Genomic DNA, 27,133 nt, shown 5'->3' on the forward strand with positions numbered 1-27,133 from the left:
AACAGTCTACCCATCACATCTAATTTAGAGAGAAGGATGTTGTGGGGGACTGTGTCAAAGGCCTTACAGAAGTCCAGATAGATGACAACAGTAGCTGTTCCCTTATCCACTGATATGGTCACTCCATCATAGAAGGCCCCTGGTTTGACCAGGCAGGACTTGCCCTTGATGAAGCCATGCTGGCTGTCTCGAATCACGTCCCTATCCTCCATGTGCCTTAACATAGCTTCTAGGAGGATCTGCTCCATGATCTTTCCAGGCACAGAGGTGAGGCTGACATGTCTGTAGTTCCCAGGGATCTCCTTTCCACCCTTTTTAAAAATGGGTGCAATGTTTCCCTTTTTCCAGTCTCTAGGGACTTCACCTGACTGCCATAACTTTTCAAATATCATGGAGAGTGGCTTGGCAACTACATCAGCCAATTCCCTCAGGACTCTGGGATGCATCTCGTCAGGTCCCATAGACTTGTGTATGTTCAGGTTCCTCAGGTGGTCTTGAACTTGATCTTCTCTTACAGTGGGAGGGCCTTTGTTCCCCCAGTTCCCATCTTGCAGTCCATCCCCTTGAGAGGTGTGGGAAGAGACACTGCCAGTGAAGACTGAGGCAAAGAAGTCATTGAGTACAACAGCCCTCTCCTCATCCATTGTTGCCAGTCTGCCATCCTTGCTTATCAAGGGGGGTACGCTTGGCCTTCCTGACCCCATTCTAACACAACTGGGCAGTGTCCCTGTACTCATCCCAGGATACCTGTTCCTGCTTCCACTGCCTGTGCATTTCCTTCTTGCCCTTTAGTTTGACCAGCACATCTCAACACCGCCATACCAGCCTCTTGCCTTCCTTTCCTGATTTCTTACACTTGGGCATCAAGAGCTCTTGTGCCTTGTGGAAAGTGTCCTTAAAGATCTGCCAGCTCTGTTCTGCTCCCTTGTCCCTGAGGGCAGTTTCCCAGGGGGTCCTATTGACTAACTCCTTGAAGAGCTGGATGTTTGCTTTCCTAAAATTCAGGTTCTTGACTTTACTCTTCGCCTGGCTCAAATCCCTCAGGACTGCTAACTCCACCAGAGCATGATCACTGTGGCCCAGGCTGCCTCCAGTCTTGACATCACCAATTAGCTCACTTGCACTGGTGACCGACAGGCCCAGTATGTCATACCCTCTGGTAGGGCTGTCTATTGCCTGGCTATATAAAATAGCACATGTTTTCCAGGGCTGGTGGATAGCAAATTTATTTCCAGTTTCTTTCATATAATTGTATGATATATGGTAAGAACCTTCTTATGAGTGCTTCTCCTTATCAAATCAGATATTTGGTGCTCTCACTGCCTGCTGTATATGCAATCTGTAATATACAATGCAAAATTATATGGGTGGGGCTAGGGGGGTGTCAAAATCTGTGTCACTTAGCAAACTATTTCATGACTGTGACATTATAGTCACAGACTTAGAAAACTTGGTTGAAACACCTGAATGGCTGAATTGTTTTAATGTCACAACTCCAGCCACCAAACAGATCAGCTTTTCCTAACTGTCCTGAAATAATATAGTACATTTACAAAAACAGTTATGAGTTTCTCGAGCAAAATTCAGCAAAGAAAACAAAGGACAGAATATACATAATCACGGTAAAGACTTTTTCCTAATTCACATCTCTCTGTGATGGGAGTATATAAAAAATGGCATAATAGCACTGCCAGTGTGATTGAACACATATTACTGGTTATTATCATAAATTACTTAATGATTGCTGGGTTTAGAGCTATCATGAGGAACCACTGAAATATTATCTCCCCATTTCTGTATCTTTCTGTTTCTCAACCTGTTACTGATTAGCGGCTGAAATAGTTACACGATTACCAGATCCTCTAGTTAAAATCTCCTGAGCTTTTCTTCCACCATTGTTTAAGCAGCACTCAATCTTTCTATAGCCAGACAGCTACAGTTTCTAGTTGGGAAATCTAGTTGTTTTACTGAAAAATGACATGGCTGTGAAAGTCTTGGAGCCTTTTCCATCATTACAGCTTACTTGGATTTTAATGCAGATGGAGCACATCATTATATACACTCTCAGACTTGCAAATGAACCGAGAAAACTAATTTTAGAAGTTTTTCCAGACATTTCTCTGTGGGTATGGTAGTTACATAATCTAGTGCCAAGTATCCAACTTTGACCCTCCAGGATCAGGAAACTCACGATGACTTCTGTCCCTTTTTGGTCCACTTTTAATTCAGTTCCAAACTGTTATTCAATTTTTTGTCCAACGAACTCTTCAAACAGCACAAGGAAGTGGATAAGGTATCACTAAGACTGCATCTTTCTGCAGCCTCACTTTTTTAATACTGGCTTAAAGTGTTAGGAAATCTACAACCTAAGGCAGTTTTGGTGGACTGTGACTGAAAATGCAACATTTTAGGTCAGGACTGAAAGGCACTTGGCAAGTCATAGTGGGGAAATTCATACTATTTCAATCTGTAGTTTACCTGACCCTTAAACTGAAAGGCACTTGGCAAATCATAGCATGGAAATTCATGCTATTTCACCCTGCAGTTCACCTGACCCTAAATAGTGTTACTGACCTATTTTCAAAAACATTAAATTCACATTCACTTGCAAATTTACAGTCATTTAAAGCTTCCCAGGAGAAATAGAGTGAGAAACTCACTTATTAAAATTAATCAATCTCCTGTTTCACTATGGAAAACCCCTCCAAACTCAAAATTTCCATAAAGCTGCGGAAGTATTAGATATATATGAGTAAAATCTCCTTTAGAAAAAGAGAGAGAGAGAGAAAGATATAGCGTCACAGCTGCCAAACTCTCCCATAGCACCATTCCCAAGAAATAATGGTATGTTAAAAAAGAAAAAGTCATATTTTCATATCCACAAATTGTGCTTCCAAAAAACTTCTTCTTTCTATTCTGCGAGAGTAAACTGTCAGATAACTAATTTCTGCATGCAAGTTGTATTCCTGAAGACATGGTATTTTCTAGGTGAAGCAGAGCAGCTCAGTGGCTGACCAGCCACACTTGCTACTGCCATAGATATCTTCCCTTGTTTGGTGAACCCTCTTTTTGTGGTGGTACAATTTTTGGCCACCTTATTCCTGCTCTTTATCCTTTTTGATAAGTAAAATGATTAGATCAGAAATTAGATGCACATGATTAAGGTTAGTTCTGCTGCAAGAGAAATACTAGTGGGAGGGCATAGTTAATCCAAGGATGTAGGAGAAAGTGACACAAGGATAAGCTGTCTTGGGTTCTGTGTATGTGTTTGTGACACTGAATGCTACACAGTGTCAGGATCTTCTTTTTTCTTTTAGTTTTAAAATAATGGGTTATAACATGAAAATACAGTGTATATTCACAAATTGTGCAAATATTTTCCTTTTTGAAGCAGAAAAGGTCCTTTGACATGTCCTGCACTGCTTTAAATCCTATCCTCCACTGTGAGTCTGAGGTGGTTGTTTTCCTGTCTGTGTAATCACCTTGGAGGATGGTGTAGGCTTGCTCTTAGCAGAGAGTACATCAGTACATCACCCAGCTGACTCTAACTGGGAAGAGTTGTCCCTGGTTTTATAACAGCTGAATGTGTATGCAACTGATATGGTGATCCCCAGATTTGCCAGCATAGAGAAAAGCGTGAAGCAATACATTGTGGGGGTTCATCAAGGTTCATGACAAAACTGGAGAGGAGAATGCAATCAGCTTCAAACCCTATCTTTGCATGGAGTTATACTCCATTTCAGGTTAAGCATTGCTCCCCAAGGAAAATGTGTTGATTATACAAACTAATCTTCATGCTCTCAGAACAGATGTGTACTTTCTCAGCTGCTGTCTTCAGCAGCAGGAAGTTTGGGGACATTTCAAGAGACAAACAAATGAGGTGACCTGATTATTTTCATTTCTACAAGTTTACATTTATATGTTTACACCTTTCTACTGCAATTGTTCAAAGAGCATTGCTGTGGAAACAGCGGTGACAAAGTACACCTCGTAAGAAGTTTACATAGAAAAATCAACCTATATAACACATTCATTGAGTGTTTGAGCTGAAAAAGGGCTTATGGCCCACCGTTCTTGCATGCATTAGAACAGTTCTGTCATCCTAGAGGTCTCTCAGGCCAGGAACACTCTCCATGGATGACTACTGCAGGGCAGACCGCACCGTGACCTTCTGCATGGAAACGTGTGCGTGGGCATGAGGAGGGAAGACTGGCATGCATGGGGGGCATCCATTGACATGTTTCTACACAAACCAGCCAAGCAACAGACCACTTTTTGTGAGTGCCTGCCTATGCTACATGGAGGATCCACACAGGCTGTGGAATTTCTAAGCTCTGCAGCTCTTTGTGGTGTCTGCCCAAACAGAAAACCTTTTTCACCTTTTACATGCACTTGGCATTATATTCATCCCCTGTTTTGATAGTATCCTTGTCCCCAGCCATATGTTTTCAATGCTACTTCTCTCCATGTGTAAGGAGAAACACAATACAAAGAAAAATACCTGAACTGTTAAACACCAAATTGAAAGTTTAGCTATCACTATCGTCATACACTCATATGGTTAAGTCAGAAAAGGAAAGCTGTCATAAAAGCTGTTCACTATTAAAATCTGAATACATATATTTGCTACATAATATCAGTGAAAGTACTTTGAAGTCTATACCAAAGTTTTTCAGAAGTGCTTTACCTGGAATTGGTTCTTTTCACATTAAATTGTTCACTTAAATGGAAAAACACATTTTAGTTGCAGTGTTTTGAGAAACAACTGTTTCTCATTTTGAATGTGTGTGATAACATACTTAGCTATGAAGTGATAATCATGGAATGATTCCAAACTATGGAATGAGTGTTCATTAGGCTGGCACATGAGATTCTCGATAAGGTATAGTTAAATACCTTTATTTGGACACATGCTTTACATAACTATAAATTATTTTTAAATACAAGTAAAAAAATGACAAAATATTGAAGAAGAATGTTCTCTCATAGATGATATTTTCTATGGAAAAATGAGAAGCAGCGAACATGTTATCTATTTATGATCTCATCAATTGATGATTCATGTAGGTAATGACTGAATTATCAAACAAATTGAATGAGCGGTCCTTTTAACGTAATCTGTGTTTTATTTCTCTACTGCGACAAAATTATGAGAACTGGCTAAAGTATGAGAAACATCCTAAAGGTAACAATAACTGCAGAGACCTTTAAAGATACTTACATCACTTTCATGGCCTTCTCTTAGATTGTATGTGAGATCATGCTGTATGTCTTCAACAAACTTGTGAGCATACTCTGGGTAAAGGTCGAGCACTTCAAAGAGACCTTTGAGGATAATGCATTGGAGGTCACAGTACGTCAGAGCTTTAACATCTGCATTTGTTTTAATAACTTGATCCCTAATGGATAGGTTTGCTCCAATTAAATCTCCTTTACCTAAAAGAAAATATGAAAATAATCATCTTCAAAGCATGAATTCTTTGCTACTTTTTTGAAGCATAAATCTGTTTAAAATAATTGCCAAATCTTATATCCCATTGCTACCACCACGCTGTTTAATTAACAACATTCCAAAGGATCTTCAAATAAAATTTGTCTTTTTTTTTGCAGGTATGCAACTTATATGCAATTAATTGGAGGTACAAATACTAATTTCCAGACATTTAATCACCTGATTTAAGGGAGCAATCAAGTAAATATATAAAAAAATTAAGATTTACAGTAATAATTATAGCAGGTGCGATTTTGTATTTCAAAAAGTGAACATTATGTTTCTAGCTTTTTTTTATTACGACAGGTGTTAAGATAACATTTTAACAATGACACGATTAAGTGTAGATCATCCACTCAGATGACACAACGATGGCTGCATAGCTACACTTCATGAGGTATCTTAGTTGTATAGGCTATTAATAGATGTGTAGCTTGATGGCACTTCTGTCAAGAAAAAAGAATGATTTATTAAGCCATTGTATTTACATTTATTTGCAAGACTGTCTTTGAATACTGGATGTATTCATGAACTGACCATATACTGAAAAGCACAAAAATTTTATAATGAAAGGCTTCCATAAACATCTGATCTGAGGTATAAAGTCCAAAGAGCAGTCATTGAACCAGAGGTCTTTCCCAAAAGTTAATGCAGATGGTCTTTGTTAAAGACCTGGACAGAGCGACAGGGTGCAATCTTGGCAACTTTATGGGCAATACCAAATTGAGGGGAGTGGGTGATATGCTGAAGAGCAAAGCTGCTATTCAGGGGGACCTCAATGAATGAGAATACAGCTGACAGGAACCTCATGAAGCTCAACAAAAACAAATGTGAAGTCCTGCACCTGGGATGGAAAACCTCCCTGCAGCACTGTGGGGTGGGGACCAACCAGCTGGAAAGCGGCTCTCCAGGAAAGGACCTGGGGGTCCTTGTGGACAACAAGTTGAACATGAGCCAACAATGTGCCCTTGTAGCAAAGAAATCCAAGAACGTCCTGCGCAGCATTAGCAAGAATGCAGCCAGCAAGTCCCAGGAAGTGACTCTTTCCTTCTGTATGATGTCACTTATCATACCACATCTAGAGTACTGCGTCCGGTTTTGGGCTTCCCAGTACAAGACAGAATATTGACATACTAGAGTGAGTCCAGAGGAGGCCACCAAGATGATCAGGGACTGGAGAACATAGTGTACAAGGAAAGGCTGAAAAAAATGGGTATTGTCTCACCTTAAAAAGAGAAGGCGAAGGAAGGGTATTATTGCTGTTTTCAACAGCCTAATGGAAAAGTATAGAGAAAAGAGAGCTAAACTCCTCTTCAGGGTGCACAGTGTGACAAGATGTACTGGGCACAAGTTGTTACAAAAGAAATTGTGATTAGAAATCAGGAAATGAAAGTCACCATGAGGCTGGTCAAACAGTGGGACAAAGTGCCCAGAGAAGCTGTGGAATTGCTGTCCTTGGTGATGTTCAAAACTTGCCTGGACACGGCCCGGAGGAAGTTGAGCTAAATTGACCCTGCTTTAATCAGATTTAGGTTCCGTGGCTTCCAGAGGTCCCTTCCAATCTTACATTATTCTGTGATTAATAAATAATAAGTGCAGACCGTAAAATCTGAAATCCACCCAGCGTGGATATTACACAGGATATGGTGAACTTGGAGGGAGAGTTAAACTAAGCAGCCAATCACCCCTGAAACTGCTTAAATAAGATAATTTTGTACTTTAAAATAGTACTTGTAATTTCTCCTATTTACATAAATCTTGAACAACTTTCTCAAAAGAGCTTATCATAAACCCAGCATAGAGAGGGATTTTCTTTTATGCTAGGAATATACATTAATGCTACTTTGGGGTCTCTTAAAAAATGCAATTAATATAAATGAGAACTGGTACTAGCTTAGGTCAGTCTGGGAAAGGTAAATCTTATAGATGACAATAACATTTGTCATTGCTCATCACATGATGTAATGCTTAGAAAATCAAATATAGTGTAAAGCTAAACAATAATTATTTTTTATATTTTACTGCAAATAGCAATTCTTTAGATTTCTTTGATTATATTAAACAGAGGGCTGGCAACATTAATCTATTGCTGGCTGTGTAAATACAGACAAGGGAAAAAATATTTCAAATATACCAAAATTGATCTTTAAATATCTTTTGAAACTTTGTAGGTATATAAACAGTATCAATAATGCATAAATAATTCGGAAAAAAATGTTAGAGTTGTATTTGGCTGCAGTTACAGTGTTTAATGAAATAATGTCAGCCTGAAGGACACTACAATCGATCTGGTAATGCTAATGTTCATTTCTTTTCAAATGAAAATCCTGTAGCAAAGGCTGTAGGGAGTAAGCTGAAGTTTTATGCAGAATTACTGCAGCAGGGAAATGATTGTACCTTGAACATAAAATTTTGTTACATAAACAGAATCATGTAAGTTCCCTCTTTCTTTTTCATTGGAGAACCAACTTATAAACGTTTATGTAGACACATCTGTTTGTCAATATATCTGAGACATTCAAAGTTATAAATTTCTTCTCTTTATGGATATCTTTTAAATCACTTACAGCTAATATTTTTTAACAAATCTAAGATGTATGCTCAAACCGTACATAACTGTTATATTAAAAATATTTTCCTATAAAAGATATCCTAACCATCATTATTAGATATCAAGTAATAGTCTCAAGAGGAACCGAACAGCTGTATTTAAACAGAGCATTTCAGCATTTCATTGTATTGTTGCTGTATTGCTTGCTTGTGAGAATGGTTCAGTAAACAAAAACTAATCCACTAGAATTAGAATCATGACAGAATCATAAAATAGTGGTCTGGGAACTGTAAGTAACCCAGCATTGTCAGGGAAAAAACTGCTTTTTTCTATTTACATCACATCAGGAACAGTTTCTGGCAGGGACCTACAGGTTTGATGCATTCACCTTCTGCTTGTGTTAATTAGGTTTAAATGATGAAACTCTCATTCACTGTAACAAAACATTATTTCATGGCATTATGTTTATGTTTTTGCATTACGATTTCATTAGCTTCTCTCACAAATCCACTAATCTCTTTCTTATTATTTTCATTGTCACCATTACACAATGATGTTTCCATTAACATTTTCAGAAGTGCCTGGAAATTGAATCATTCATGAAATCATGGTTCCAATAGGGGCAGCTCTTGACCTTTTGTTGTATTTAAGCTTATGTTTTTTCTAAGCCGTATTTTATAGCTTTGCTCTATGTGATCCAATAAAATTGAGGCCTTCTAAAAATTCCTCATTACAAATGAGTGATGATGTTGACTGTCAATCTAATAGAATTAAAGAGTTATTAAACAAATAGGATGTGTATCACATTTCTTTTTCTAAAAAAGACCAATCAAATGCATGTTAGTAAAATAAAGGAAATTCAATTATAGAAGACCAGAAGCTTGCATTATCAACAGTCTAGCAAAATCCCACAAAAAAGGAAGGAAAGCAAAACAGGAAATGTTCTTTTTAACTCTGCTTTATAAGAATATTAAAAGTTATTATCAAGAAGAATATGTTTAAATCTAAAGAGGTATTAAAATAATAAAATAAATCTTCACATTTAGAGTAAGATTTTATATTTTACTTCAACAAAACACGTTATAAACATTAACTCAGACAAGTCTAATCATCCTTTAGCTGAAGATAAAGGGAATCTCTTTAGTAGACATTAGATTGAGGCCAATCACTGAAATTTACAGATGGGAGTGCTTAACCCTAGATAAGTCAAAGCAGTCATCTAGCAAACAACTAAACAAAATTTATTAGAACAGAACTTCTGGCCTTTCTCTGTTCTAATATACTCAGATGACTGCTGGCAGCATCAATTAGCTTGAGGAAGTAACTCTTTGGGGAGCAGAGCCAACAATGCTTGTTTTTCACAACATGGCTGTCCTGCCCAGGGGTGTTCATATGTATGCATCAAAAAATGAGAGTAGGCTCACATTGCTTTCTTTCATTTGGGAGCATTAGTGGGAGCACTGCGTGGCCACTAATTTTCATGAAAGATTTAGGAACTAATAACCAACATCCTTTCAGGTGTCAATACTGTCATCAAATTTAGTTGAAAGCAGAAATTTGTACCAAAAGATAGCAAGTACCTCCTTACATGCAAAGGAGAGAGAATCAGTGTATCAGGATACAAGTGAAATATTGCACAGCTAACACTCTAGCAGTTGAAAGCTCCTTAGAGCAAAAAATAAGGATGTTTAAACTAAAAAAAATATAGGGATATCCATAGAGTACCATTAGAGTTCCATTAAAATGGAATGAATTCTTTCTCATCAGACTACTAGGACACGTTAAGCCATTAGTGAGTAGTGAAGGTCCTCTTACATTGGAGGACCATTTTTTCTCTTTGAAGTATGATTATGAGCATACCGAGAATCGCCAGCACTGTGCTGTCCTTCAGGACTTCCATGGAACCTGAGCAAACAAAGTAGATTGCTTGCAGGGCATCTCCCTGCCGGAGGAGGTATTCCCCAGGAGCACAGAAGGAGGTTTTGATATGCAGAGACAGAGACCTGAGGCAACCACGGCTTGCACACTCAAAAAGGGAGAGCTGCAAAATCTCCTTGTTCAAGTGCATGGTGATGTCTGAACGCAGCTCGTCCGGAAAGTCTTTTAAAAGCTGTCCAGAAAAGAGATAAAAAGGAGCAAAGAAGAGAAAAAGTGTAAAATAATTTGTTTCCTCTTTTGCAAAAGTAATGTAGTTTAGTGATGCTGCACATGTTGTACTGATGAAGAGATTTCTCTTTGATTTTTCTTATCCCTTTGATAAGACATATGTGATATGTCTTAATAAATCTTCATGCTGACAAACACTGATAAATTCCAGGAAAAACATGAATAAAAGTTTGCCTTTATACAAAAACAAGAAAAAAAAGTCAACAGCACTGTGTGTAGGAATTCCCTCTAATTCACACTTCAACCTGGTCCAAGTTCTTCTCAGATGTTAGAACATGGTAAGCTCTTCAGGTATATACCACTGTACACAGTGGCATATATACTGAAAACAGAGCGAAAATGAACTTAGTTTAGATTTTCCTTAAAATGTTTGTATAAAATTCATCAATAGGCTATATTGCTTCTTCTATGGTAAAACCACCGGAAGAGGAATAACTCAAAAAACCTCTATGTAGTAAAACTCTAAGGGGTTTTTTGTTGTTGTTCTTTTTTAAATGATGCAATTGGACACTGAAGAAGAGTTGTGAAAGGAATGGAGACAGGGTGCATGCTCAGTGAAAGGACTTATGGGAACTAAAAGATCATGAGGTCTTTCTACTTTTCCTTTGTCTTAATTTTGGGTAAATTCCCAATGTAGCCTGGCCAACATAATGGTATCTATCTGTGTTTTACAGAAGATCTGCTGCAAGATGGCAAAATTGAGAGAAACATCTTTCTGCTCAGTGGCAGTCTTCTGATAATGACATATAACTGCTCCAATCATAAAAAAAATTTCAGGTGGAGCTTTAAAAAAAAAGTTTAAGTGGTTTCAAGTGTCTGTCCTGTTGATGCAAAGTACACTACCTGCCTATGGGCAGAGCGCTGGACCATGCGAACTACAAGCCCACAAGCATAGTTTTCTCTGTAGTTTGCAGGGATCTGGCATCTGAGCAATGCAATGAGCCAATTCTTGACCAAGTGAGCTTACACAAGGCAGTTCGTGGATGGGAGGTAAATCATGAAACATTGATAGTCTCTCCAGAGGCTGCTGTTGTAGTACAGCCGTCACTCACTTTCAGTGCGACTAAGAGTATGGAAGGTACAGACACTGAAGGTGATCCTTAACCAAATCCAGGAAAGCTTTGACATCTAAGTGGTTTTGTATGTTTGTAAATCTTACTAGGCTCCTTCTGTGGCAAGGATGCTGTTGAAAATCCCAGTCTTTGTGCAGTACACGCCACAAAAAGAATTTATCAGGAAAAGAATGTTCTCAAACCCAAATCTTTCTGCTTATTTCCACATCATCTTTAGAGGCCACTGAGTTTTGTAATGACATATATAACAAAAAATCTTAAGGAAATGATTCATTCAAATAACAGTCCAGCAGAGACAAGTCATTAGTTTGCCTGGAGTATAGTAATACATAACCTGGGTAAGTAATTTAAAACAGGCAATCAAAGTCATGACCAGAAATCCGTCCTTTGATTTTACTCTCATGGTACATTCTGCAATGTTTAAAATATAGGGAAATCAATAACATAAAAATTCAAGCCAAATGACTTGTTTACAGGATTGCAAAGGATAAAAAAATGAAGGAGGAAAGAAGTCCCTCCTTTAAAAAAATAGATTTTATGATTAGTGAAAGGCAAAAGTGCTTACTGCGGTGAATACCTCTTCAGCATTTCAGCATTATGGAGGAATTTGAATTTTGAATATATGAGATGATGTTCTAAACCAGATTTTTCAATAGCATACCCTCTTCCTGGGATAACCTAGCTTTGTTTTAGGCATGTTCTTTTTTATAAGTAACTTCACTCAAAACACAGCATCACAAATGGAGAATTACGCCCCTTCCCTGACTCTAAGTCAATAGTCAAAACCATCAAACACAAAACCTCCCTCATTTATTTACCTCATTGGAATCAATTCCATTATTGACAGACCACGTGGTTTGGAAATATTCAAGCATCCTTTGCTTTAGCTGCTGTGGCAGGTGATGGACTCGTATAAAGTCCTTCAGATCCTTGGTTCTTGTGTGATAAAGGGACCATCTGGAGTACATCCTTTGAATAATGGCAGTCACATTGCCAAACACCAAGGCATGCATCAGAGCTAGGGAGGAGAGATATTATGTGCAACGTGGAGTGATTTGTTGATCATTAAAATGTAACATAGAAAATAAACAGGATCTTCACTGAAAAACAGTTTCCAGCTTGATAGATATAGTAAAGTTTTTGAATATAAGACTCCATGAGCAATATACAGTAGTATTCATATTATTATTAATTTCCATTTTTTTGTGTCACTAGCAGTCACAGTCCTGTGACAGGGTAGAACCACATCTGCTGCTATCTAGGCAGGGTACCAAGTAAAAGAATGCCGAAGCCAAATTAAGTTTATAGTCTAAGAAAAAAGGAAAACAGATGAACACATGTAGGCAGGAATGCTCAGGAAATCATGAGAAAATATTGATCAGAATGAAAACTAGACTCAAACGGTCAGTTAGCAACTACTTAGAATGTAATAGATTTCAGAGAACTCATACAAATAAAATCATTTACTAATGGGGACTGTGTGTAGTGGAATGAGATTACGAACAACATTAGAGATGTACCATATTCTGTGGAACAACATATTAAAAAAACCCCCAAAACAACCCACAGAAAAAAAAACATTGTAAAGCAGAAATTCAGGTTAAAAAATCCCGAAACATTCAAACTGACAATCTGATTTCTTATGTTGCTTGAGAAGGTCAAATATGGTGTGAAATTGTTTATCAGAAAGTTCTAACATCCTGGAGTTTGTCTGCAATTAGAGACTGGCTTGGGAATAAAAAGACCAGAAGCAAAATTGAAGAAATGCTTACAGATACAGGTTGTCTGGGTTTGTCTGTGCAGAAATGTACTTGCTGATTATCGGTGGGAAAAATCACTGCTAGATTGTTTGTCATGTGGTATTGATCTGAGGTATATAATATACACATTTACAAATTGTTTATTGAAAAAATATTAAACAGCTTGTTTATTACTCTTAAGGCACATCTATCTTTCTGGTGCTTGAAAGAAAGCAGACAGACTCCTCAGAGTGGCAAAGGAATGGATTTATAAACAAAACAAACAAGAAGTTGACCTTGTATGGCAATTTACAGATATCCAGTGTGACGGAGGAGAGACGAGGGGAAAGAGGAGCAGGAAAGGATGCATTTTGGTGATTAATAATGCTTTTACCAGGTAGAAACACAGAAAATTCTTTGGTCTGGTGTGTTGAAAATTTTTACAGGCTGAGTAAAACACAAAGGAGCTAGTAACAATGCCTATGTTTTTATTGTGGAGTGCAGAAAAACAGAGAAAGCACAGAATGATCAGATATGAATATTAGAAAGAAAAAGTATGCATAATTGGAAATTTGTTTCTAAGAAGAATCAGCTGGATCAGCTAGGTATTGTTGCTGGTAGCACAGTGAATTACTAAGTCTCTAATGTCAGAAGCTTGAGCAACAAAATGTGGGGGACTGGTGTAATGCTAGATACAGAATATTATAATAGAAATATGGCACCTAGGGCTGAAACTATTCAACCAGACAGCTAAATAGGCTAAAGAGATGGTGTAGCTCCTTTAAGGATGTGATAATCACTTTAAAAAGAGGAGAGCGATAAAACATTAGGTGGTGTATGAATGCATATGTAAAAATCACATGTGTTATTGTAAGTCTCCCAACAGGCTCCAAGGTTAGGAACCAGACAGTGTAGAGATCTGCGTGATGTTATTATAGGCACAGATATCATCAAGAATTTTATTATTATTATTATGATGATGATGGGAGAATCTGTATTTGCATATATATATATTGGAAAACAACTTCTACTGATGATGACAAGCTACTCCTGGCTGTGATAGGCATTAGATTATCAAATAATCAGAGAATCACCCTACTTTCTGTAAGAAATCTATTAATCCGTTCTTTAAAACCAAGCAGGACAAGTTAAAACTTCTAGGAAACATATTTCATAAAGTGGCCTTGATTCTAATGGATATTATAAATTATTTTTTTGTTACTTAGGGAACAGAGGAACACGGCTATCCCAGAAAAGACTGCAGCTACCAGAATGGGCCTCCATTTATAAATATAAAACTGTACATTCTTTGCTCAAAGAACATGGAAAATACAAGACAACACATGGTATGGTCATTTGCAGGAGGAGAGATCTGGTTCATATTTTACAGATGCTGCGTATCCACGGTCATAAGCAACAACAAAAAAAGTTTTTCCAAATAGATTAACAACAAAAAGAGAGGCAAGGAGAATCTCCATCCCTTATTGGATGCAAGGGGGTACCTTGTCACCAAGGATGAGGAAAAGGCTGAGGTACTTAACGCCTTCTTTGCCTCAGTCTTTAATAACCAGACCAAGTATCCTCAGGGGATTCAGCTCCCTGAGCTTGAAGACAGGGATGGAGAGCAGAATAAACTCCCCATAATCCAGCAGGAAAAAGTTAAGGACCTGCTACACCACCTGGACACACACAAGTCTATGGGGCCTGATGGGATCCACCCGAGAGTACTGAGAGAGCTGGCAGAGGAGCTTGCCAAGCCACTCTCCATCATTTATCAGCAGTCCTGGTTAACAGGGGAGGTCCCAGAAGACTGGAGGCTTGCCAATGTGATGCCCATCTACAAGAAGGGCCGGAAGGAGGATCCAGGGAAATACAGGCCTGTTAGCCTGACCTCGGCACCAGGGAAGATTATGGAGAGGTTCGTCTTGAGGGCACTCACTGGGCATGTGCAGGACAACCAAGGGATCAGACCCAGCCAGCATGGGTTCATGAAAGGCAGGTCCTGCTTGACCAACCTGATCTCCTTCTATGACCAGGTGACACATCTAGTGGATGAGGGAAAAGCAGTGGATGTTGTCTACCTGGACTTTAGGAAAGTCTCTGACACTATCGCCCACAGTATTCTCCTGGAGAAACTGGTAGCTTGTGGCTTATACATGTGTACTCTTTGCTGGGTAAAGAACTGGCTGGATGGCCAAGCCCAGAGAGTTGTGGTGAACAGAGTTAAATTCAGTTGGCGGCTGGTCACAAGCGGTGTTCCCCAGGGCTTGGTTCTGGGGCCGGTCTTCTTTAATAACTTTATCGATGATCTGGATGAGGGGATCGAGTGCTCCCTCAGTAAGTTTGCAGACAATACCAAGTTGACTAGGAGTGTTGATCTGCTGGAGGGCAGCAATGTTCTGCAGAGGGATCTGGACAGACTGGATCGATGGGCCGAGGTCAATTGTATGAGGTTTAATAAGGCCAAGTTGTGGGTCCTGCACTTGTGTCACAAGAACCCCATGCAATGCTACAGGCTTGGGGAGGAGTGGCTGGAGAGCTGCCCAGCAGAAAAGGACCTGGGGGTGCTGGTTGACAGCCGGCTGAGTATGAGCCGGCAGTGTGTGCAGGTGGCCAAGAAGGCCAACAACGTCCTGGCCTGTATCAGCAATAGTGTGGCCAGCAGGAGTAGGATAGTGATCGTGCCCCTGTACTCGGCACTGGTGAGGCTCCACCTCAAATAACGTGTTCAGTTTTGGGCCCCTCACTACAAGAAGGATGTTGACGTGCTCAAGTGTGTCCAAAGAAGGGTAACAAAGCTGGTGAGGGGTCTGTCTGCTTTCTTTCAAGCACCAGAAAGATAGATGTGCCTTAAGAGTAATAAACAAGCTGTTTAATATTTTTTCAATAAACAATTTGTAAGACTGGTCTGAGATCCAGTCTTATGAGGAGCGGCTGAGGGAACTGGGGTTGTTCAGTCTGGAGAAGAGGAGGCTGAGGGCAGACCTTATCGCTCTCTACAACTACCTGAAATGGGGTTGTAATGAGGTGGGTGTTGGTCTCTTCTCCCAAGTAACTAGTGATAGAACAAGAGGAAATGGCCTCAAGTTGCACCAGGGGAGGTTAGTTTGGATATTAGGAAGAATTTCTTTACTGAGAGAGTGGTCAAGCATTGGAACAGGCTGCCCAGGGGGGTGGTGGAGTCTTCAAAAAAAGTGTAGATGTGGTGCTTCAGGACATGGTTTAGTGGGCATGGTGGTGCTGAGTTGATGGCTGGACTTGATGATCTTAAAGATCTTTTCCGACCTTAATGATTCTGTGGTTCTGTAATTCTGCTGAAATATAAGTAACTTTTCTTTCCAACTTTAAGAAGAAACACTGTGTAGAATAAGATGTTATCTTTACCATATTACTTGTCTTAAATTGTAATTTTAAATTCATGCAAAACAAAAATTAATACCAAGTAACAGGTAAAAATCAAACAAGAATATTATAAGTTATTTATCTGTTAACAATTTTTTTTTTTTGGCTGTAACTTTCTTTAAGGTTGCAGTAAATTCAGTTTATTCTTTCAATTTGCAGTGACACACATTAAAGAGGTACAAACTACTGATAAACTAAATCATGCTATTCATTGCACCTGAAATTTCATAAACTACTGGCTTGGTCTAAAAACTGTAACATTTATTTTTATCAAGACATCGCTTTCTACTAGGGAATTTTAAAATTAAGTATCAGCCAAAGCTATACATCAAAACCTGTTTTAAGAAATTAAAATGTATTATGCCCTAGAGTATATCAAGTAGTACTCTGTTCTTAATACAGTTTTCTGAGGCGTGCTAACCAGTCTGTGCTGTGTAATGCTAACTTCTTCTTGAAGTTTCCTTGCTCTGCTGATTTTCTTTAATAGCATCTAAAATACAATTCCTCAAGAAAATATCTGCAAATCAGCCTGCTCTGCTTTCTTACCTAGATGTAGCTTGTTCACTGGACCCTCCCAGTCATTCTTCTACCTGCTTGCCTATGAATAACTTTACGTTTCAGTTTTCAGTTCCCTTTTACTACATTCAGTCGACTAGTTCTTCACAATTTATTCAGTGCATGAGCATATTAGTTCCACCGCTGAATAATATAAGAAATGAAAAAGAAATTGCTATAATTGGACTATTATAAAAGTATAGGATGCTTTTATATTCTATTTTATTAATTTTGTGAAAGCTCTGACATATCAAAGTGAATTAAATATTCATCATTGCCTTACACAGGATTTCTCTTGATTTCTTGGTAGAAATGAAAAATTCCTTCCTTCATTCCAACAACTTTTATGTAGTGAAAGCCCCAAAGCACAGAGACCACATTGTATTTTATGCTACCAGCAAAAGCAATTAATGAGCTGCTTGTGTTTTTGTGACATTGTCAAAATCAAATTTTCGTAATACTTGGATGACCCATTATATTATTGTCACTCATTTCAGGACTAGGAAAAATGACAATAATTCATTGAGCACTTTTTATACCACTTGATGCTGCAGATATATAGTTTACAGGTCATTCATCATGTTCCCTGGCTTTCAAGTGTCAAATTGCCAATTTATTTTGGCAAGGAAAATTTGTGCTTCAAAGCTGACAACCAACGCCTTACTGACTATCCCTGGAGAAATACCTACTAGTATTTCCAGAACAATTAGGCAAGCAGAAAAAAAAAAAAAGAGGGGGCCAGTACTCTAGCAGTGATTTGCTTTTATCTTTCACACCCACTGTGATATCTTTGAGTTGTATGATGTACACACTATGAAATAGCACAGATAATTTTTTGGGGGAGGAAGATGAAGATAAAGAGAGAGCTGCAGGAACTTTTTCAACTGTCCTGGGCTTACCAAGTTCTGCAGATGCCACCAACTCACTGATTGGGCCCCGGTGCCTCAGCAGAAAGGTGACCATAAATGAGTACATGGCTTTCACCAACAGTACGACTAGGCAATTAACATAAATAAAAGTACTATTAAGAGCTCCAAACATGACCAAAACATTGTATTTTGATTCTAATCTGGAGCAGTGATGTGGTAAAACTTACTTAGTGATAATTAAACTGCTTTTTATTTATGGTAGAGTCACCTACGACTCACCAGACAGTCCTCCTGGCTCTGTCCCGTCTCTGTTGCCTTCTCTTTGGGCTGGCCCTTCAGATGTGGATACGCACCAGCTCAGAGCCAGATGTACTGGTGGGCTGCCCACCTCCCCTTGCCATCATCCCCAGGGCTGTTGTTGGGACTGAATTGGAGCTTAACATGCACCTAGTACTTGGCTGATTGGAAAAGTGCCTGGCACGTAAACAAAGTGCAGGCGCACCCCTGGCACATGGCTGGGCCACACTCGATGACAATAACGTGAGCTTGCATTTTACTGGGTGATGATTGTCTTTTGTTGCCATAAGTGATAAAAACATTAGAAATATGTCTGCTTAAGGGAGTTTATCTAGTGTAAAACCAACAAAGTTATTTCCAACTTTTGCCATTTTAAATTAAGCTTTCTGCTGTGTTTTTTTTTAAAGAAAGAGCAAAATTTCAGCTCTTATTTTACTTGTTCCTGCACCTCCAAAATGTTTTACGTGTTGCTTAGCATTTGTACCTACCCCCAATCAGCATTGTGCAAATGGAGAAGATCTTTTCAGCATCAGTATTGGCTGAAACGTTTCCAAACCCAACACTGGTGAGGCTGCTGAGGGTGAAATATAGGGCAGCTATATAGGCACTTCTGATTGATGGGCCTCCTAGTGTATTATTCTCATAGTAAGGAGACTCAATACGTTTTCCTAGCTCATGAAGCCAACCTGAAAAACAAAGCATAAAAAGAGATATTAAGGAACACTGACACCATGAAAACTACAGATTCTGCAAAACAAAATAATTTAAAAAAAAAATATTTAGAAGACACTGCATTCTTCACACAATTCCAAGAATAAAAAGAACATTAAACTACAGGAATTTAAACAGCACATAAAGGATTTTGTCTCTGGAGTATTTATTTTTATGCATGATTATTTATGATAAGAACTGTGTTTCTCTATGGAAATCAAGTGTTTTTGAATTGCATATTGCAGGTCTAATTAGATAATTCACAAAATCCATTAAAGCACTGAAAATAAAAAAATCATCACCTAATAACACTGCAGCAAGAATGCAACAACAATTTGATTCTATCCATTAATTAATGCTTGGAAAGATTTTGAGATTCTAAGTCTAAATTTGTATAAAAATAATTAACCATTCAGAGCTTTTTACATGCTTCATTTTACAGTAGAAAAGATTCAGATGACTAAACATAACTTACAAACCAGAATTAATTTTCAAAAGGCGCTTCAGTAAGTATTCTCTAAATTGTTCATTTAATCTTTCCTTTAATTTTGCTAAATAAGTCTATGTATGCTAGAGGAAGTAGAATTAGCTACAGCCTCAGATATTTTAAAAAAGCCCAACAAACACACAAAAACCCCAAAGCCACAAACCAGGAAAAAGTATGCTATTCCTCTTTTGGAAAAGGAAAACAAATAACCTGAATGAATTGCATAAACACAATGCTTTACAAAAATCAAGATAGAAAAAAAAAATAAAAGATCAATTTGTGTGCCCAGTTTTGCCCATTAAGCAGTTGCTTGGGAGAGTGGGAATCTTTCCTGGATATTCAGGGAGAACCACCAAACCACAATATTGCAGAGTTTCATTTTAGAAAAATTGGTTGGGGGTCCCCCTGTTTTAAGCGGAGACCTGACAGGCTGAGTCACTTCCTGGAGCTTAATCTTCTTCCCCTTTAGTCAGCATCCTTTTCTTTGTTTTGGATGAATCCAAAGTATGAACTGGGGGAAATCCCCTTGTACAGAATATTTGCAAAAGTAGGGGACAGATTTAAAGTACCTGCCCCAGCACTTCCAATTAAGTTGGGGAAAAAGTCTGTAAGAATTTACCACCTACAGCAGACTTGTTGAGCCATGGCTGCTACCATCCTCAGCTCCATACTCTCTTGCATGCTCTCCTACAGAGAAAGTTAAGCAGAAGAGCTGGGTAATGACAGCACAAGGTCTAGCCATGACCCTACCGACCCACTCGATGCAGGCCAGATCAAAAGCTAGATGAAAGCACTCTTCATTGTCATTAGATGGCAGTACTGAGTGAGCTGGCTTACCTTGCCAATAGACAAGAAAGCATAGGAAGATCTCCTTGATTTTTGCCTTGGCAGGAAGTTTTAATCACATGAGGTTATTTTATATTTGTGGTTCCTCTTTATTTAAAACGAAAGAAAGGCAAAAGTAAAAAAAAAAAAAAAGCCTAGCTGAACTGATAGCGGTCCTCTCTCTGTGCACTACGTTTTTTCTGAGATTACATTTCCCCAAGAATAACAAGTCTCTTTGGACAGCGGTTTTCATTCCTGTGCTCATGCTAGGGGATGTAACCCCAAACATTAAAGCATAAAGAGTAAAAAACTCAGAAAGTCCCTGGCAGAGAGTAGACAGACTTTTAAAAATTTATGTAAAGCTAATGTAAAGAAATACAATCATAAATTTCAATATCCAGTTTTGAAAGTACTCTAGTCATATGAAGAACTACAAAATTGAAAGAAATTAAATCAGTAATTTTAAATAACTGTAACTGATGTGTGAATACTGCAATAATGCCTCTTATAAGAACATCTTTTTCCTGGGAGTGTTCTAAAAGCCACTGATTCTTGGCCTCTGTATTCCCATTTTTCTGCCTTTTATTATCTTAATGAATTTCATGTTCATTGTTCCTGGTGGTCATATTGCATCTAATTGCAAGGTTCTCCAGCTCAGTTTAAGCTATTAAAAAAAAAAAAAGTTTACCTATTGCAAGTTTATATGAAACATTACTGGACTCACTTTCTGACAAACACATTTTCATTGTTATCCACAAAAGGTGGATGACTCCATTCTTCAACTGGTTGTTATATGCAAACTGGTTCCTCCTTTACAGCACACATTATGTTAAATGTTATCAAGCAAAAGAACCCAACCCTACTAAAACATCATTATTCTTAAAGGATACATAACAGCAGAAGTCCCTATAATATTTCTAATATAATTCTACTACCAAAGTACCAAATACAACATTAGCATTTTACACTTGCTAACAAGACTTCTGTCCAAGACACCAGTATTTGAGAAGAGTTCTCTGTGCCCAGTTCTGTGGCACAACTGAGGGTCAGACAAATGATCTTAATCAATAAGATGAATGGCTTATCACTGAGTCACAACACTAGCAATCAGCATTATTAACAATTGTTAACAATTGCTAAAAAAATGCCCACTATATAAAGAAAAGCTATTAGGTAACTTTCTTTAGAGATGGACCATGAGATTCGAACAGAAAATGTATATCTGAAAGTGAAACCCAATAAAAGTACTCCTCTGATTTGTAGAGAAGGACATGTTTGTTTACAACTTCTAATTTCTATTTTGGTTGTTAGAGATGATCCTAATCAGGACCTTTTGAAGAAATTATATAGGATGAGGTTTCAGCCAAAGTGTATAAAATGCTGTAAGATCTTGCAACTATACTTCTCAGATTTTTGTTGATAGCACTACATCTTTTTCCATTTGGGGGTATAGATAAGATACTGTTGGCTGTAAATACTTTAAATAGCCAATAGAAATAGTTGTGAGATAGCATTATGACTTTTTTTGGTTCCTTTACGTAACAGCTCTCAGCAGATTCTCTGGCAAACTTGAGTAATTAATTTCTGTCCTCAGGGAAGAAGAGGAAAATAAATATACCTTGTAGTCAGAAGAAGCTTCCTAGAATTTAGCATCATGAATCTTGTCTGGTTCTGAATTAGCATTATCTATATATAAGTCTGTGACTTTGAAAACATTTTTAGGCACCAATTAGCATAATTAAGAAGATGATTTTTCAAAGGGAAAAAGAGCACTTAAGTAATCAAGTCCCATTGGAAAAGTCAGTTGGAATTGGGTATTTAGCTCCATTAGGCTACTTTGAAAATTGCAGGAAGAATTACTGGACATCCAGAAACTCAGTCTTCCCTCAGTTTGGTGCTTGCACTGCATTGAGCAGGTACCTCGTTCCCTATAATTTGCAGATTCATTCTATACTACTATTACTTAGATTTTCCTTATATGCCAGACACTTAACATAATAAAATCCTGTCTGGTACTTCATTTCAACAACTTAGAAAATAGTTGCATTTACCAAATATTTCTTCCAGTTAAGAAGTAGACCAAAACTTTCTGGTTTATTCTGGTCTACTGTGTCAGGAAGTGGAAAGAGGTATCGATGAGGACTATCTCTTAGAGCATCCCTGAATGCCTGAAAACAGGAACGGTTCCCCAACAGACCAGTGGTGACGGTGTTAGAAGAGAAAAGGTAGGACCTTCTCTCAGCTATGGTTCCATATCAAATTCAGGAACTTCAAGTATTCCCAGGGCAAATATTAAGACAGAAAAGCCTCTCTGCTCCCACATCATCACCTTTTTGTGTTTAAACAGTGTTTGTACCTCATTTAGGGCCAGACCATACTTGGCTCTTTCAGGCTAGTGAGAGAGTGATCAATGTTATGCTGCTAGTACAGAAAGAGAATATGTAATAAATAATGCTGCGGTAAACTAAAGGACACTGCCAAATGTGGGTTAGCTTTAAAGGTTATGCTTCAGACAGAGATGTGTTTTTCTGGCTCAGCTGAAAAATTCTGGAGCTTTAAATGAAAACACAAAAGATGGCAATGGCTTTATTAGATACCATGTCATCTTTATACTTCTCCAAAACCTAGAACTGTACCTTATGAAATAACAGGTAATACAAAACCATCCAAAACCAAACAAAACCTAAAAATACTGGAGAACAAAAGACAAAAAGGTTAAATAAGTCTCAAAACAGTGAAAAATAATAATAAAAAAATTGTCCTAAGCTGGACCACATACAGCCTCCTGATATAGGTGGATTAGACCTTTTAACACTGAAGTCTGTATGCTTTCTGACTACCAGTGTCTGTTGCAGCGAACAGCTTAGGATCATTAAGGAAAAGATAAAAGCTATACAAAAGAAATGAGATTCATCATCACCGGAATGCATTTTTAAATGAAAATCATGATGTGCCCTGAGAGCTCTGTTGGCTCCCACTGCAGCAGTCCCTGGTCACTGCTGATAGCTTCTGATTTCAGATCTAGTCAGGCAGGAGCTGTAGGTTTGCATGGGAAATCACACCACTCCTTCATTATGCAGCTGCACACTCCGATCTGCAAATTATCATCTCATATTTCAATTTTAAATGGGAGAAACCTGTTGCAAAGATCCCACTGATCTCAGTGAAGCCAGGATTTTAGCTTATATATCTCTTTACTCTGTTTCCTTGAAAAATTAAACTCCAAAAAATAAATCTTACTTACTAAGATAGAACAAGTAAGGGAACTCCCTTCTTTTTAGGTAAAAGCACTCGTGATTACAGTCTCTGTCAGACAGACTTTACATGTCCCAATCACTTCCATCAACTGTCCATGTTGCTTCTTCAAAATGTGTCATAGTTAAAGAGCATTCAAGGTGGGAGGCCAGAGCTAGTATTTTATTTGAGACAAGATGTTACCATCATTTTGTATAACAGTGTAGTGAATATATTTTACCTTATCAAACCCTAATTATCACTCATTAGACATTAAAAAGTTAGTTCTGCTTTTAAGATTACTTCCAAAGAATTTTGCACAGTTACTCTCTAGTTGTTCCTGACTGATAAAATGCATTCAAAATTTAGAGGTATATAAGAAGACCAAATAATTTTACTTCTTCTAGTGTGCATGACTCTGCATTATTGAATAATCATTGTCACTATTCTCATGGTGATTACTCATTTAAAGTATTCAATTTCTTCTCAAGACCTTCAAAGCCTTTTTTATCCCTGTCTAGCCAGAATGTTTTTGACATCTGCAAATTTTCCTGCTAAAACATTTGCTTTTTTTTCCCCAGACGATGAATACACTAAACAGCACCATTCCTACTATTTAATCCTATGGAACATCTCTGTTACCCTTTCATTGTCACAAAACCTGATCTTTTGTTTACAGGTTTGATCTAAGATGGAATCGTTCCTGTCATATTAGGAGAGGGTCCCAGGTACCAGAGCAGATGGTTTAAGGATTAAAGACCCCCAGAGATGACAGGAGCAATCATACTTTCAACCACTGCTTCTGGACAACTGTAAGTGTGGCAGGCCTTATTGCACCAAGGAAAACACAGTCCAGGCTTTTCTTTCACACAGACTAGAAAAAATACATATTAAAAGTAGAAAAACCCACAATGCTGAAGGTGTCATACAGCTGGAGGTTCTAAGACTCTGAAAATGAAGCTCTGTCATGTGTGCTCAAATGACAAAATTGCACAATAGTAAAATACAGGGCATGAGTTTATACCCTTTTCAAAATGAAGATAATTAATAAATGTTATATGTGTAAGAGGATACCTGAGGTACATCTATATGGCACATCAACAATTACGGAATACAAAGGAACAGCTCTGGCCTAGAGATCATATTTGAAGAAGAGAATTAACTGGCATTCAGAATAAGTAAAAGTTAAGTGGCAGTACATGAAATTTGGACTAGAAAGTCTTCAATATTAGTACAGCAGACATAAGCATAATGGCTGCATGACAATGAGGAATAGTTAGCATTAGTCTATTCCCTTTGGTCTTTATTTTTCTAGCACACTTTCCTGCCCAGAGTAGACACCTAAAATGAGAAAGAAAATAAATATGATAAAGGAAAGACATTAACATTTTCTTCAGGCACCAAAAATCTACTTAGAAATATTAAAGTAATTCCCAAAATCATTTATTCTAAAAATGTGTTTACTTATTTTTGCATTGTAAAATATTGTCCATAACAGAGTATATTCTTTATTATGATGGATTTAATTTTTTTTTTTACTAGAAAGACACATAACATCGGTATAAATGAGACTGATAGTGTGACAGAACTAGAAGAACACCTGCTGTAGTCAAATTCACATAGTCAGATTCTCTTGAGGGAAATTCTTGACATGACATAGAAAAGAAATAGAATCACAGAATCACTAGGTTGGAAAGGACCTTCAAGATCATCAAGTCCAACCATTAATCCAGCACCACCATGTCCCCTAAACCATGAAGCGCCACATCCACATGTTTTTTGAACACTTCCAGAGACGGCGAATCCACCACCTCCTTGGGCAGTCTGTTCCAATGCCTGACCACTCTCTCAGTGAAGAAATTTTTCCTAGCATCCAGTCTAAACGTCCCCTGGCACAACTTGAGGCCATTTCCTCTCTGTCCTATCGCTGGTTACTTGGGAGAAGAGACCAACACCCACCTCACCACAATCCCCTTTCAGGTAGCTGTAGAGAGCAATAAGGTTTCCCCTCAGCCTCCTCTTCTCCAGACTAAACAACCCCAGTTCCCTCAGCCACTCCTCATAAGATTTGTTCTCCAGACCCCTCACCAGCTTCATTGCCCTTCTCTGGACATGCTCCAGCACCTCAACGTCCTTCTTGTAGTGAGGGGCCCAAAACTGAACACGTTATTTGAGGTGGAGCCTCACCAGGGCCGAGTACAGGGGCACAATCATTTCCCTACTCCTGCTGGACACACTATTGCTGATACAGGCCAGGACGCTGTTGGCCTTCTTGGCCACCTGGGCACACTGCTGGCTCATGTTCAGCCGGCTGTCAACAAGCACCCCCAGGTCCTTTTCTGCTGGGCAGCTCTCCAGCCACTCCTCCCCAAGCCTGTAGCGTTGCATGGGGTTCTTGTGACACAAGTGCAGGACTCAGCACTTGACCTTATTAAACCTCATACAATTGACCTCAGCCCATCAATCCAGCCTGTCCAGATCCCTCTGCAGAGCCTTCCTGCCCTCTAGCAGATCAACACTCCTAGTCAACTTGGTATTGTCTGCAAACTTACTGAGGGAGCACTCGATCCCCTCATCCAGATCATCGATAAAGTTATTAAACAAGACCGGCCCCAGAACCAAGCCCCAGGGGACACCGCTTGTGACCAGCCGCCAACTGAATTTAACTCTGTTCACCACAACTCTCTGGGCTTGGCCATCCAGCCAGTTCCTCACCCAGAGAAGAGTGAACCTGTCTAAGCCACAAGCCGCCAATTTCTCCAGGAGAATGCTGTGGGAGACGCTGTCAAAGGCTTTACTAAAGTCCAGGTAGACAACATCCACTGCTTTTCCCTCATCCACTAGATGTGTCACCTGGTCATAGAAGGAGATCAGGTTGGTCAAGCAGGACCTGCCTTTCATGAACCCATGCTGGCTGGGTCTGATGCCTTGGTTGTCCTGCACATGCCCTGTGAGCACCCTCAAGACAAACCGCTCCATAATCTTCCCCGGTACGGAGGTCAGGCTGACAGGCTTGTAGTTCCCAGGATCCTCCTTCCAGCCTCTCTTGTAGAAGGGTGTCACATTGGCAAGCCTCCAGTCTTCTGGGACCTCACTTGTTAACCAGGACTGCTGATAAATGATGGAGAGTGACTTGGTAAGCTCCTCCGCCAGCTCTCTCAGTACTCTCGGGTGGATCCCATCAGGCCCCATAGACTTGTGTGTGTCCAGGTGGTGTAGTAGGTCCTTAACTGCTTCCTCCTGGATTATGGGCGGGTTATTGTGCTCTCCATCTCCATCTTCCAGCTCCGGGGGCTGAATCCCCTGAGGATACTTGGTCTGGTTATTAAAGACTGAGGCAAAGAAGACATTAAGTACCTCAGCCTTGTCCTCGTCCTTGGAGACAATGTTCCCCACCATATCCAGTAGGGGATGGAGATTCTCCTTGCCTCTCTTTTTGTTGTTAATATATTTGTAAAAACATTTTTTGTTATCCTTTACGACTGTAGCCAGACTGAGCTCTAGCTGGGCTTTTGCCTTTTTAATTTTGTCCCTGCTTGACCTAACGAGATCCTTGTACTCTTCGTGAGTTGCCTGCCCCTTCTTCCAGAGGTGATAAACTCTCCTCTTTTCTCTGAGTCGCAGCAGAATCTCCCTGTTCTGCCAGGCCGGTCGCCTTCCCCGCCAGCTCTTCTTACGGCACATGGGGACCGCCTGCTCCTGCGCCTTTAAGATTTCCTTCTTGAAGACTGTC

The 27,133-nt window shown here is 38.9% G+C and overlaps 1 protein-coding gene across 1 annotated transcript in view; it reads right to left on the bottom strand.

Moving 5' to 3' along the window:
- The window catches only part of KCNH8 (potassium voltage-gated channel subfamily H member 8), a gene marked incomplete at both ends in the record, with an annotated part of 203,538 nt that overhangs the window by 35,700 nt on the left and 140,705 nt on the right, over nt 1-27,133 (bottom strand). The window contains 4 exons of the mRNA XM_082015386.1: nt 5,222-5,436; nt 9,903-10,152; nt 12,100-12,299; nt 18,632-18,829. Of these exons, the coding sequence (XP_081871512.1) occupies nt 5,222-5,436; nt 9,903-10,152; nt 12,100-12,299; nt 18,632-18,829 (863 nt within the window). The remainder of the gene's footprint in view (nt 1-5,221; nt 5,437-9,902; nt 10,153-12,099; nt 12,300-18,631; nt 18,830-27,133) is intronic.

This window comes from Phaethon aethereus (genome assembly GCF_964289735.1).
Source record: "Phaethon aethereus genome assembly, chromosome: 2".
Classification (NCBI taxonomy): Eukaryota; Metazoa; Chordata; class Aves; order Phaethontiformes; family Phaethontidae; genus Phaethon; species Phaethon aethereus.